Source organism: Xenopus laevis, chromosome 6S (assembly GCF_017654675.1).
Source record: "Xenopus laevis strain J_2021 chromosome 6S, Xenopus_laevis_v10.1, whole genome shotgun sequence".
In the NCBI taxonomy this organism is placed as follows: domain Eukaryota; kingdom Metazoa; phylum Chordata; class Amphibia; order Anura; family Pipidae; genus Xenopus; species Xenopus laevis.
In genome coordinates, this window is record NC_054382.1 from 38165647 (window position 1) to 38178927 (window position 13281).

The window sequence follows — 13281 nt, forward strand, 5'->3', positions numbered from 1 at the left end:
AAAATGTAAAATTGATGTAAATGTATTCAGAGTACATTATTTTTTCTGAGATATTCGCAGTTTTACACTGCCAGGCTGGTTTCAGCTCAGCAGCAAAAGTACTCTTGGAAACACTATTGATACATTTATATCATTTAATTTTTTGGGTTAAAGATTCCCTTTAATATAGAATGTTTCATTGCACTTTCTCATTGTGATATTGTGCTGTCATCTGGTAGCACTAGATTTGACCTAATACTTAATCAGGTGGAAAACTTCAAATGAAAGTGTAACTTTCCTTTTGTCTGCTTTGCACACACTTTATCTTTAGCACTTCAGTCAGAATCTGAGGTCTGTACTCTTAGAATCAGATTACATTTTATCACCCATGTGCTCACACTACCAGGAATATAGATTAGCAGTTTGTATCATTATACACCACCTTTAAAGGGGCTGTTTACCTTTAAATTAACTTTGTTTGATGCACAGTGCTCTATTCTGAGACCGTTTGCAGTTGGTCTTCCTTTTTTTTTTCAGTTTTTTAATGATTTGGATTTTTGTTCATCAGCTCTCCAGTTTCAATTTTCTGCAGCTATCTAGTTGCCAGGGTCCAATTTAATCTAGCAAACAGGCACTGCTTTGAAAGAATTACTGGAATATGAATAGAGAAGGGTCTAAATAGAAAGTTAAGTAATCAAAAATAACTAACTATAAAATTGGAGCCTCGGAGCGCATTAGGTTTTGTCTGCTGCGGTCAGTGACCCACATTTGAAAGCTGGAAAGTGTCAGAAGAGGAATGCAAATAATTTAAAAAAACTAAAAATATATTAATGTAATATAAAATAATGTAATGTAATATATATAATAATGAAGACTAACTGAAAAGATGCCAGCAATAGGCTATTCTATAACACAGTAAAAGTTAACCTGAAGGTGAACCACCTCTTTAAAGCACTTAAAATGGACAGTTAAGTTTGATGCATTTAAGGGTCAGGCCACACTGGGCGTTTTGGGGAGATTTGGTTGCCTGGGGACTAATTGCCAGGTTTTTGCGGCGACCAATCTCCCCAAACGGCTTCCCACACTATACACTATACACAAGGCGCTGCTTCTGTGACAACCACACCCAATTTTGGATGTTTTTTTGGTTTTATATTTAAACTCAGAGGAGACCGTTCACGATTCCTCGGATTTCACATTAGGAGAGAAGGAAAGCTACCGAAGCAGTTTATTGCCAATAGATTAGCCACAATAGTGCAAGCTAGAACACCATTTTTATTTTTAGAATGCCATACCTGAGTAAACTGCTCTAGAAGCTCTCTGTTTGTTTAGTATAGCAGCTGCCATATTAGCTTGGTGTGACATCACTTCCTGCCTGAGAGACTCACTCATAGCTCTGGGCTCAGAATACAGCAGGGAGGGGGAGAGAGGAGCAAACTGAGCATGCCCTAGCCCTGGAGATTTAGGTTGAAAACAGTAAGTGTACACAATAGAAGGAAAGAAATGTGGTGTTTCTTTTGACAGAGGACTCAGAGAAGCATTACTTGTTTATGGGTTTACTGGTGTATTTATATAGACCGTTATGATGAAGCTTACGTAATTTTTCTTCTACTTTAAGAATATTTATCAATACCAGGGTTTGTATTAGGCTAATGCAGGTGATATATGGGAATATGCAGTTGCTCTTGTAAGGTGCTAAACAACTGACTTTTCCTGACTGACCAGCTATGTATTGGGCCAAATTGGATGAATATAGATCTTTGAGCCCACTCTAATAATCAGCCCACATATGGGCCATATAAATTGGCTTCTTACTTTGCCATGATAGTGGTGTAGGTAGCCCATATCTAACAACTTGGTAATTATTTGGGAATTTACAAGAGATCATTTGTAGCATCAAAGCACATAACTGCCATGTGTTTAACTTATCTTGTTTTTTTATTCTTTTTTTACAGCTGCTTTCCTTACCCAAACAGTCTGTCTTGATGATACAACTGTAAAATTTGAAATTTGGGATACAGCTGGTCAAGAGAGATATCACAGCCTGGCTCCAATGTACTACAGGGGAGCCCAAGCTGCAATAGTTGTATATGACATCACAAATGAGGTATGACAATGTTTCTTCATTCTGTATATTTATATAATTGGCAAGTCCAATATATTCCTCCTGTACTTGACAATGACAAGGTTTGGGCCATGGATATCTAATGGTAAATATTTAAAGGAGTGTTTCACCTTTAGGTTCACTTTTCTTGTGTTCTAGAATGACTAGTTCTAAGCAACTTTTAATTGGTGTTCATGATTTATTTTTTAATTATTTGCCTTTTTCTTCTGACTCTCTAGCTTTTAAATAGGGGTCACTGACCCCCATCTATAAACAAGTTTCTGTAAGGCTACAAATTATGTTGTTATTGCTAGGTTTTTTGTATTTCTTTCTATTCAGGCCCTCTCCTTATAGTGTTCCAGTGTCTTATTCAAATCAGTGCATTAGGGTAATTGGACCCTAGCAACCAGATGGCAGTCAGTGCAAACTATAGAGCTGCTGAATTAAAAGCTAAGAATATCACTCAGAATATGTAAAACACATCCTTCCAATTAGAATGAAGTTTTTACATTTGTAGTTAAAGGGGAACTAAATACCCTGAAACAAATTAATGTTATATAGGTCAGCATGCTCTTCTGAGCATTTTGCAATTTATATAAGATAATATGAAATTATATAAGGTTTTCAAGACGTTGGAGGTTTTTAATCCTGATAAACAAAAAAGCAATTATAATAATTGTTAACTTAAAGGGGTTGTTCACCTTCCAAAAACTTTTTCCAGTTCAGTGGTTTTCAGATTGCTCGCAAGGAGTAAAGATTTTTTTCTATTGCTTTTCATTTTTATTTCTTTTTCCAAGTTCCAGGTTTAAAGTTGAATGTTCCGGTCTCTGGTGTTTGAGTCTGGCAGCTCAATAATACAGGAGCTGATTCTTAATTGCTACAATTTAATACAATTAGCCACTACATTGGTTGATACATTTCTCAGCAGTATCTTTGCAATATTAGTAACTGTTGTATCAATTCTAACAGCTGCCTGAAGCTCAGGGATTCTGCTCAGCAGGGACAAAGATAATAAATGTATCAACTAAATGTATCAATTTAGAACAGTTAAAGAGTCTGTGACCCCCTCCTGGAGCTGCTTTAGAAGGTGAAAAATCAAACTTTACACTTTAATATTAGAAAAACGATCACAAATAGAAAATGTTATATTTTCTTGTCAACTGTACGAAAACAACTTAACTGGAAAAAGTGTTTGAAGGTGAACAACACCTTTAAAGGTGAACCACCCATTTAGTGCAGGTTATCGGTTGGTTAATCTTCAGTTGCATTTTGGCTGGTCGATATCTGTCCTGTTTTTTTGGAGGGCCCTTACAAGTGATTATAAAGTTTGGTCAGACATTAATGTAATTCTGTGAACATTGTGCACCTGTGTGGCCTCTGAATGGATTTTCTGGTTTACTTTGCATTCTTGCATTAATTGGTTCAATTTATGTTTCACTGTCGATCTATCCTGATACACTTACTTTGTAAATGTTATTCATTTTCTACCACAATGGATAGCTTTATATTTTTTTCCAGGGTTCCCAGCTTGTTTTAGGCAGGATTCTTGTGAACAATGGGTTTTTATCACTGGAAAGTATTTAGTTACATATCCAAGTACAGTGGTCACAAAGGTTCTTTTGTGTGTAAATGGCACCCCCCCCCCTTCCAGTCTATTAAAATGCTGGCATGTAGAATAAAATATATCCCCTTATAGAATGGCATTTAAAACAGGCATTGAAGGGCTTACATGTGCAAAACTAGGAGGATTATTTATAAAAATTCTCACTATTTTCTGAAAACCACTCCGACCAAATCTGCACGGACTTTTCACCCCTATTTATCAATAAATTTTCATGAAAGTTTCTTGTGTGGGAAAAGACTCAAAAAACCGTGAAAAAATCTGAATCGTACAGTCTTTTGGATTTGACCCCAGAAGACTGTGACTTTTTCAGGATTTGATGCTTGAAACCTGCAATTTGGATTATCGCCTGAAAACCACGAAATCTTAGATTATTGAATGAAACCCAGTGCTGATCAGGATATCTTTAAAGGAATTGTTCAGTGTAAAAATAAAAACTGGGTAAATAGATAGGCTGTGCAAAATAAAAAATGTTTCTATATAGTTAGTTAGCCAAAAATGTAATGTATAAAGGCTGGAGTGATTTGATGTATAACATGTCAGTCATAACACTACTTCCTGCTTTTCTGCTCTCTTGGTTTACACTGACTGGTTACCCTGGTTACCAGGCAGTAACCAATCAGAGACTTGAGGGGGGGCCACAGGGGTCATATCTGTTGCTTTTGAATCTGAGCTGAATGCTGAGGATCAATTACAAACTCACTGAACAGAAATGTACCACGTGGCCCCCCTTCAAGTCGCTGACTAGCTCAGAGTTATAGAGCTGAAAAGCAGGAAGTTGGATTCTGGCTGTTTTATTAGACATCTGTTCACTTCAGCCTTTATATATTACATTGTTGGCTAACTAACTATATTAGAAACATTTTTTATTTTGCACAGCCTATCTATTTACCCAGTTTTTATTTTCACACTGAACTATTCCTTTAAAATGTCAATGGGACATCTGCCATTGACTTCTACATGAACTTGGCAGATCTGATTTAGACTACTTTTTTATTACTCCAACTAAATCATGAAATTTAATAAGAAAAAATTGTGTTTTCCCCTTTAAAAGTGCGACCAGAAAAAAAAAATCTGACTTTAGTAAATAACCCCCTCGGTGTTTGAACGTAAATTGCAATTTCACTGACATTTACCAAACGATCTTTGCTAAAAGTGGAAAAGGTATCAAACTGCTCCTGATAAAAACCAGTGGGCTGAAGCATAAATACTGATGGAGGATAAAATTTTTCACAGATTTATTTTAAACCAACTGTGGTGCACTTGCTCGTTCAGAGAGGGACCCCACACATTGATCTCCACTTCTAACCTCTGAAAATTCGCCAGTGACGGCTTCGCTCACATGGCAGCACTTTGCCAGGCATAGATTCGCCAGGACAATGCTAATTCACTAAAATACGAATTTGCATCCAGGGCGCTGAATGGTGGCGAAGTAGCGATAGCGTTACTGCGGCAAGCGAGGCGAAGTTGCGCTAGCGTTGGCTAATTTGCATACAACGGGAAGTCAAAGTTCAATGGACGTGTATGTTGCAGCAAATACATTATATTACTCAAGCCCGGGAAACTTTAATAAAATAGAGTTGTTATATTGCCCTACACATGAGCCCAGTGTATAGTTTATGTGCCATATGTTAGGAAATGTATGGGGGAAGCCGGGTACTCCAGAAAAAATTTACGATCTTTTGCAGCCTATCTCCCTGAAAAATGAAAAGTCGCCAGTGGTTTTTGGGTCTATTTTGCAACTATTTTTTGGGGAAGTCCTATCTACGCTATTGCACTTCGCCTGGTCTGATGTGGCGAAGGCAAGTCTGGCGGAACAGGTAACTTTCAGTAAAATGCACATTTTAGTGAATTTGCAAAGTAACGCTCTTTCGCCAGAGCGAAGTTTCGCCTGGCGTAAGAGTGCGAAGTAGCGCTAAAGTCTATCTCCTTCGCTAGCGGATTTACGACAGCGCCCATTAGTAAATCGGCGAAGTAATGAAATGACATCACGCTGGCAGGTCAGAATAAATGCAAAATGTAGTATTTTCACACAGATTTCTTTGTGTGCACTACAATTTATGTGCTGGCCTTAGGGTTGCCACCTGCCCGGTATTTTACCGGCCGGTAAAAATTAAGCTTGATCCCAATGTTATTAATATGAAAATGCACTTTTCTTGTCCTTTAAATCCATTGATTTTTTGCTTGTGTGTATGAGCCGTAAAATGAAGATTTTTATCATTTACGAAGATTACGTTTTTTTTTTTTCCTGGAGCAGGCTTATGCTAGCCAACGAGACTCTCTTTTTATATTTTTATTTACAGGAATCATTTGCAAGAGCAAAGAACTGGGTAAAAGAGCTGCAGAGACAGGCAAGCCCCAATATTGTGATAGCTTTATCTGGTAACAAAGCTGATCTGGCCACAAAGAGAGCTGTGGATTTTCAAGTAAGTAAAGGCTTTTTCTAATTCTTAATTGCATGATGAAAATTAATTCAACCCCAGCTTGACTGTTGATGGTAGGGACTATTGCAAATATGGAAATTTAATATTAAGATTATGTTTTATGAAAATAAGAAACAAGTATGGGATTGGTTACCTGCAATGCTACCAATATGGATTTATGCAGCTGAGACTCTGGGTACCGTCTCAGGGTAATGTCTTACAGTTATTACAGAAAAGCATTTTTTTTTTCCTTACATCAAGAATACAGCATGGCAAAACTCAGGCAGCACTGCATTAATAAGGTCAGCTACGGGTCTCTATGCTCTGAAATGAAGTGTAGAGACCTGCAGCAGAGTTCATTGTGGGATAATGGCAGGGTGCAAAACAAAATACTTCTGGGAAATGAGCCTTATTGCCAGGAACTGCATGCCAATGGATTTAAACTAACTGCTAATCAAAAGCTGACCTAACTCCTACACACAGAGAGACCAGTTGTTGAGAGGGGCTTCTAAATATGATATTTTTCTCCTATCAAAACATTCATTTTTAAAGGGGAACTAAAGTCTAAAATAGAATAATGCTAGAAATGCTTTATTTTGCATACTAAACATAAACATGAACTTACTGCAGCAGAAGCCTAATTAAACAAATGATTTATGCTTTCAAAGTTGGCTGCAGGAGGATGTCATCTTGTAACTTTGTTAAACATCTTTGCAAGACCATGCACATGCTCAGTGTGGTCTGGGCTTCAGCTTAGGTATTGTCATAAATTATCAAACAGCACAAGTCAAATCATATCTGCCATAGAAGCCGATACAGCAAGACTGATTAATAATCTGAATATGCAGACTGCACTGGGTCTGCGGATACCAATCTCTACACAGTCACCGGCTGCTTTATAGGGAAACAAGCAAAGCTGCTTGAGTTCTGGGAAGTCCTGCCGTTTGAAAGTATGATTGTTTCCCTGCAGAGCAGTTAAGGACCGAATGAATTTTCCTATCTAGCTGTCAGAGCAAGTAAACCAAAGGGGGAATTTCACTGCATACTATATTTATTATAAAAACAGTACACATTTTTTAATTAAACTATATTGGAGATGGATTTCTTTTTCATTAAAGAAAGTAGACGTGGGATTTTTTTTTTTTTACCTTTACATCCCCTTTAATTGAGATATAAAGTTTTTATTTTAAACAGATATAGCTCATATTTTTTCATTTTGGCAGAATTTTGCCTTTAAATGTTACTGTTCAGACTTGTCTGTCCTAATCTGAATGCAGCCTTACTTTAAGTTTTTGGGTGAGTATCAGAATCACTGTGAAGGTCAGTGAAAACAGATTTCTCACTCGTCATCATGTATTTTTGGGATCAGGTTATTCTGGATAAGGATTTTTTTTTTGGATATTCTGGATAAGGATTTTTTTTTTTTTGGGCCTGTTTGGTTGAACACCTAATTTAATTCTGTACCTGAATAACAATGGTGTGGTTCGAAAAAAAATTCCACCTACAATCAACATTGTGTCCAACCTGCCCCTTGTCTGGCATCATCAGAGGGGTGGGCTAATCGTGATTACATAAATAATCGCCACAGTGGGGCCTGGAACCACGTAGAGAGGTTGGGAAATTGTCGGGCTAGCAGTGAATTCCATTCTCTACATCTCGGCAACCTGCTTGTGGGGCAATTGGTCAGCCCGAACACACCCAACTTGCGTTAACCTATAATTACTTTAGTTATGTAATCACATTGAAAGTTAGTAGTGCAGATCAGCAATTTTATTTTGGCTATATTGGTGTATTTATAGAGATCTGTGAGACCATATTCATTAAGCTAAATGCCCTAGAGTCCTTCTAACAACCTCATTGGCTATATCCGCATCATGTACCTAATTGAGACTGCCATTTTATATCATGGTATCTGATGTACGCAAAATGTAATCCGTTGGGCGGCTCACCAAAACGACATCCTTTCTCAAAATAGATAACTGTGTAGTTTTCAGTGCTGCATGAATCTAGCTGAGAATGCAAGATCTCCAACATTCCAGCTCATTCTTGTGTGAGGAGAGCTGCTTGTTTTTAGTTCCTCATTTCTTCCCACGCGTTCACACCAGTCATTTCACTACTATGCCCATATTTAGCATGTGTATTTTGTCGGCCTGGTTCTCCTTCACCAAAAGATCATTTTAACCGACACATTTTACACATTCGATTTTATAAACTGGCCTTTCTCACTTCCTATAAGATGCTCTCATTAACGTTCCATTCCCCAAATCCACTTGGTAGCACAGGTTTTCATGAATCTGAAAATAATTTTGCTATTGCTGATCACTTTCTGTAAATCACAGGAATCTGCATTTTAACTAGCAGCTTTGCTTCCTCCTTTTCTTTGCTTTTTCTGCTGTCTTTGATGCTTTATGTCCTCTTTCTCTCCTCCAAACACTTTAAAGGGGACCCGTCACCCAAAAAAATGTATTCAAAATCCTATTTTATCACATTAGGCAAAATTAACTTTAATTACACTGTATAAATTATTTGAATCTTGCTTCCTTCAGTCTGGGATTTCAAAATTATAGCAAGCAGGCAGGAGCCATTTTGTGGACACTGTTATTAAGGCAAGCCTTGCATCATCACAGAATGTTGTTTGTGCACCAGAATGGGGGACCTGATGTCCATCCACATGCCCTGGCTACACAATTAAATGATAAAGAGAAGGGGGGAATGTGGGGAGAGCAGTGACATCTAGGAAGTGCTGAATGGAAAGTGAAAGTAATTGTCTGCCCCACCTCTATGCCCAGGGCATAGAGTAGTGCCAGACAATATTTGATTGACAGCTGAGATTTTTAAATGAGCTTACAACAGCTATGAATGCTTTAATAAAAATAGAAATTCGATTTCATGTTTAATTTGAAAAGGACTTTTATTATACAGATTTTTGTGTCTGGGTGACAGGTCCACTTTAATGTTTGTTCCTTATAAATCCCAAGCTAATGATGTTTATAGTACCATGTACATCAGTGGAGCAAGTTTGTGCCATACTTTGGTATATACCAAATGTACGTTTGTAGCATATTTTGTTGATTGGCACATAAAGACAAACGTATGCAAAAAATTATTCCTGCGGTCGAGCCTTTGTTCCTAGAAACTTCCGTTTTTTCAGAGCAGCGGAACAGAAAAATAATGCACCTATGCTAATAGACAGTGGTATCACAGCTTATGCATGATTTACCAATAAAGCCACAAATTAGTGCCAAAGAATAAACATTGTGTGCAGTAACGTTCCTAGAGGGGGGCGGGCCCTGTTGCGTGACGTGCAGCCGGGCCCTGTCCCCCTCCGGACGGCCGATTTTTATTGGGGATTTCAGTGGTGTGCGGCGCTGCCGGGGGCCCTGAGGGGGTGTGGGCCGTGGCCTGCTCGCACCCCCTGCTCCCCCTGTAGTTCCGCCACTGATTGTGTGTTAATAGTAGAGCCTAATATTAAGGTGGAATTCTGGAGAAAAATGCTGCATATGGACTTGCACGTGCCTTTGATATTGCTCATGCTTTGTTCTCTTTGAAACCATCTTCATGATGGATTTCAAAGAACAGGACTGGACTGTACATCAATCTTTCTTTGGGTGCCAGTATCTATTAATCCAAGCTTTTTTGTAAAGCAGTTGTGCAAAAGGCCAAGTTTGAATGCTGGGTCAATTAACTTGACAAATTGTAACCCATGCATTTGCTGTAATTACTTTAATTAATTCCAAGACCATTATCACATGGTCAGATTGCTTTCTTCTTTTCTTTCTACTGCGCATACAGTGGTTTCCAGGTAGAGAAGGCACAAGGAGAAAAGTACAGCATCAGTTTCCAATTTTAATATTTTATTAATGGCAAATGAATATTGGGGTTTTTTTTGTGTGTTTTAAAAATAATCCTAAACAAAGGATTTATTTTCTAGCAGTTTGCATTTTTTTTAATTAAAGCAGAATTATGCAGAATATTTAGAATTATATTGAATTCTTAATCTTATAAATAGTGCTGGTTTAGTTGAGTCCTTACACAATGTTCTTGCTTTTAGGAAGCTCAAGCTTATGCAGATGACAACAGCTTATTGTTCATGGAGACTTCTGCAAAGACATCAGTGAATGTGAATGAGATATTCATGGCCATAGGTAATAACAGTTTATATTCTTGTGCTTTATATCACCCTAACTTAGTACTCCCCCCCCCCCTCTCCTGTTTTGGATCCAGAGGTCCATGCAGAAGAAGGATACAGAGAGTGCAGGTTGCGTTTTTTTCTGACCTGCACATCACTAATGCCGACATATTCCATAAATGTTATGGGTACATTTAGAGGCAGATTTATTAAAGGAAACCTTTAGCCCCAATAGGAATATTTAAGCAACAGATAGTTAATAAACATATTAAGTGGCATATTAAAGAATCGTACCAAACTGATATATATATTTAAGGAAATATTGCCCTTTTACATCTCTGGCCTTTAACCGCCATTTTGTGATGGTCTGTGTGCTGCCTCAGAGATCACCTGACCAGAAATACTACAGCTCTAACTGTAACAGGAAGATGTGTGGAAGCAAAAGACTGTCTTTTAATTGGCTCATCTGACCTAACTTGTATAGTTTGTTTGGTATGTTTGTGTGCACAGTAAATCATACGATCCCAGGGGGGGCGGCCCTTATTTTTTTTAAAATGGCAATTTTCTATCGGGGATTACCCAATAAAACACACTACTAAAAAAGTATATTATTAAGAAAATAGTTTTACATCGATCAGGGTTTTACATATGAGTTGTTTTATGCAATATCTTTTTATAGAGACCTACATTGTTCAGGGGGTATCATTTTCCTTTATGGGTTTGATTAGTAAATTCGAATTTTAAACCCCCCTATTCGAATGTAAATTTAAATGTGAGATTTATCACAACTCGACCATGGAAACAGTCCTAATTTGAATATTCGCAACCTAAAACCTGCTGAGTTCATGTACAAGTCAATAGCACAAGTCCGTTGAGCCATTTGGAGATATTCATAGCCTTCCTGACATTCGAGTTTTTTTAGGAGGGAAAACTCCAATTGAATATGAATCTAATTTTCGGATCGTTCCTTTTCGACCAAATAATAGACTTTTTGAATTTTTTCTTAAATAACCTCCCATTCGAGTTGTGAGTATATTAAAATTTATTACAGTAAAAAGAAAATTCACATGAATTTGAAATTTGAACTTTGATAATTCTGCCCATTATTGTCACTGCAATTTTTTTTTTTTCTTTAAAGCTAAAAAGCTTCCCAAGACGGAACCACAGGCTGGTGGAAGCAACACCATCAGAGGAAGAGGAGTAGACCTAACTGAAACAGCACAACCTACCAAAAGCCAATGCTGTAGTAACTAAATAAAGGCTTTTTGTTCTTTAAACTGTATGGATATTATCTTGCTTCCTAATTGTTAATAACAATTTAGTGTTTAATCCTGTCTTGGCCTTAGTGCCAGCCCTTCAGATGCATTGCAAGCCTCCATGGCAGTATGTTCAACTAGGCCCTGAGAAAACTAATAAAGAGAGACTTGCAGTGTGGTCTCATACATAATACAGAGTTTGTTTACTGCTAATTCTGATTTCTTTTTTTCAATATGCATGCATTATGTTCTACAAGCCGTTCTCGGTGTGGAGGAATAGACTGGTGTATTGTAAAGACTCAGGACCTTGTTAAGAACAATATTTGTATCTGCAATGCATTGCAAACTTCTGGGTGCAACGTAGAAATGGTTATATTATATTATGATGGTGACAATTAGCCCAAAGTGGAACTTTTAACTTTTTTTTTTTTTTTTTAAGATAATACAAGCAGGGTATAAAATCTATTTCATCTCTTCTTTACAGTGTTTGCTCAAAATCACCTTCTCCAAAATCCAGATCTACATTCCGTTTATTAATTTATAACTTGTTAGCCACTAATGTTGCTGCTTTCAAACGATAAGTACACCAATAACCCATTGATGTTTAGGGGGATATTCTTGGTTTTTATTTAATAAACCATTACCGAGAATCATGTTTAACACCAAGGTGATTTTTATTTTCATCTCTTGCCATCTTCAGAGTACCCCAAACTCTCACAATTCTGCTTCTAATTTTTGCTATTTTTTTCCTTCCTTTTTTATTTTTGTATGCAGTTTTACCCAATACAAATACAAAACAAAATGCAATTATGTATCCTCCATTTAGCTATCTTAAAATTGGATGGTAAAATTGTAATGTAAATAGGGTACTGTAGTCTACATTTGTTTAATATGTTCTGTTACTTGTAAGATTTGGTTAAAATTGTACAGTTACTAAAATGATAAAAATAAAAAGCTAATGTACTTTTTTTTTTCCCCTCTATCCTGATTTCCTCCTATGTGGCTTATGGTGTTTCTTTTACCACTGTAACAATTCACTCCCTGTATGTATTAAAGCATGGTGAAACATTTGAGCATTGGGTTTTAATATGTTAAGATTTGTTATACAATTATTTTAGCTTTGAAACCTTTAAAAGGTATTACAGTTAAGTGCTCTTTGGTGATTGACACTCAATAAATCAAACCGTGGTAATTTAAACCAGAAATTGCGTGTGTAACGTTGCTTTTTACTGCAGCATTTTCTTTTTGTTATATTAAACTTTGAGTTTCTTTGCATTTTTCTTTAAGAATTAACTTACTTTAACTCCGCTAGCGCTCTCGATTTCTCCTCCCTGGCTATCTCCTATATGGAAGAGGAGCGCAAGCGGAGTTTCGGTAAGTTATTTCTTAATAAAGACTTAACGATTTAAAAGTTGGATTTATCTTTGTGGTTTTTTTTTTCCGTTCTATACTAATGAATTTAAAAAAAAATATATATTGATATCATGTGACTTAAAAGGAGACATTTTGTGTAAAACACAAGAATGTGCCAGTGCATTATACTCCCTTAGAAGAATTTTGCTTTAAAAAGTTGGGTTTCAGGTGTGTAAAATGAATGTTACTGCACAAAACCCTAATAATCCCTCCCTTCTCTTCTACTTCCTGCACCCTAAATTCTCTGGCTGTGGCACTCCGTTCACTGCACTGTAGGATAGGAACCAATCAGCAGATAGGCTGACCTGATAGGGAACTGAAACCTGTCTTTGCTTTTCTCCACCTGCTATAATTGA

The 13281-nt window shown here is 37.0% G+C and overlaps 1 protein-coding gene across 4 annotated transcripts in view; it reads left to right on the forward strand.

Annotated features, from left to right (window-relative positions):
* The window catches only part of rab5a.S (RAB5A, member RAS oncogene family S homeolog), a 30873-nt gene extending 18156 nt beyond the window's left edge, over nucleotides 1-12717 (forward strand). For 3 of the 4 annotated variants that reach the window (XM_041567525.1, XM_041567524.1, XM_018269274.2), the window contains 4 exons: nucleotides 1935-2086; nucleotides 6008-6130; nucleotides 10179-10272; nucleotides 11395-12717. In XM_041567525.1, the coding sequence (XP_041423459.1) occupies nucleotides 1935-2086; nucleotides 6008-6130; nucleotides 10179-10272; nucleotides 11395-11510 (485 nt within the window). In that variant the 3' untranslated portion in view covers nucleotides 11511-12717. Of the gene's footprint in view, nucleotides 1-1934; nucleotides 2087-5315; nucleotides 5525-6007; nucleotides 6131-10178; nucleotides 10273-11394 lie in introns of those variants that run through there. The other variant, XM_041567526.1, reaches the window with a different exon arrangement.
* Nucleotides 12718-13281: the final 564 nt, after the last annotated feature.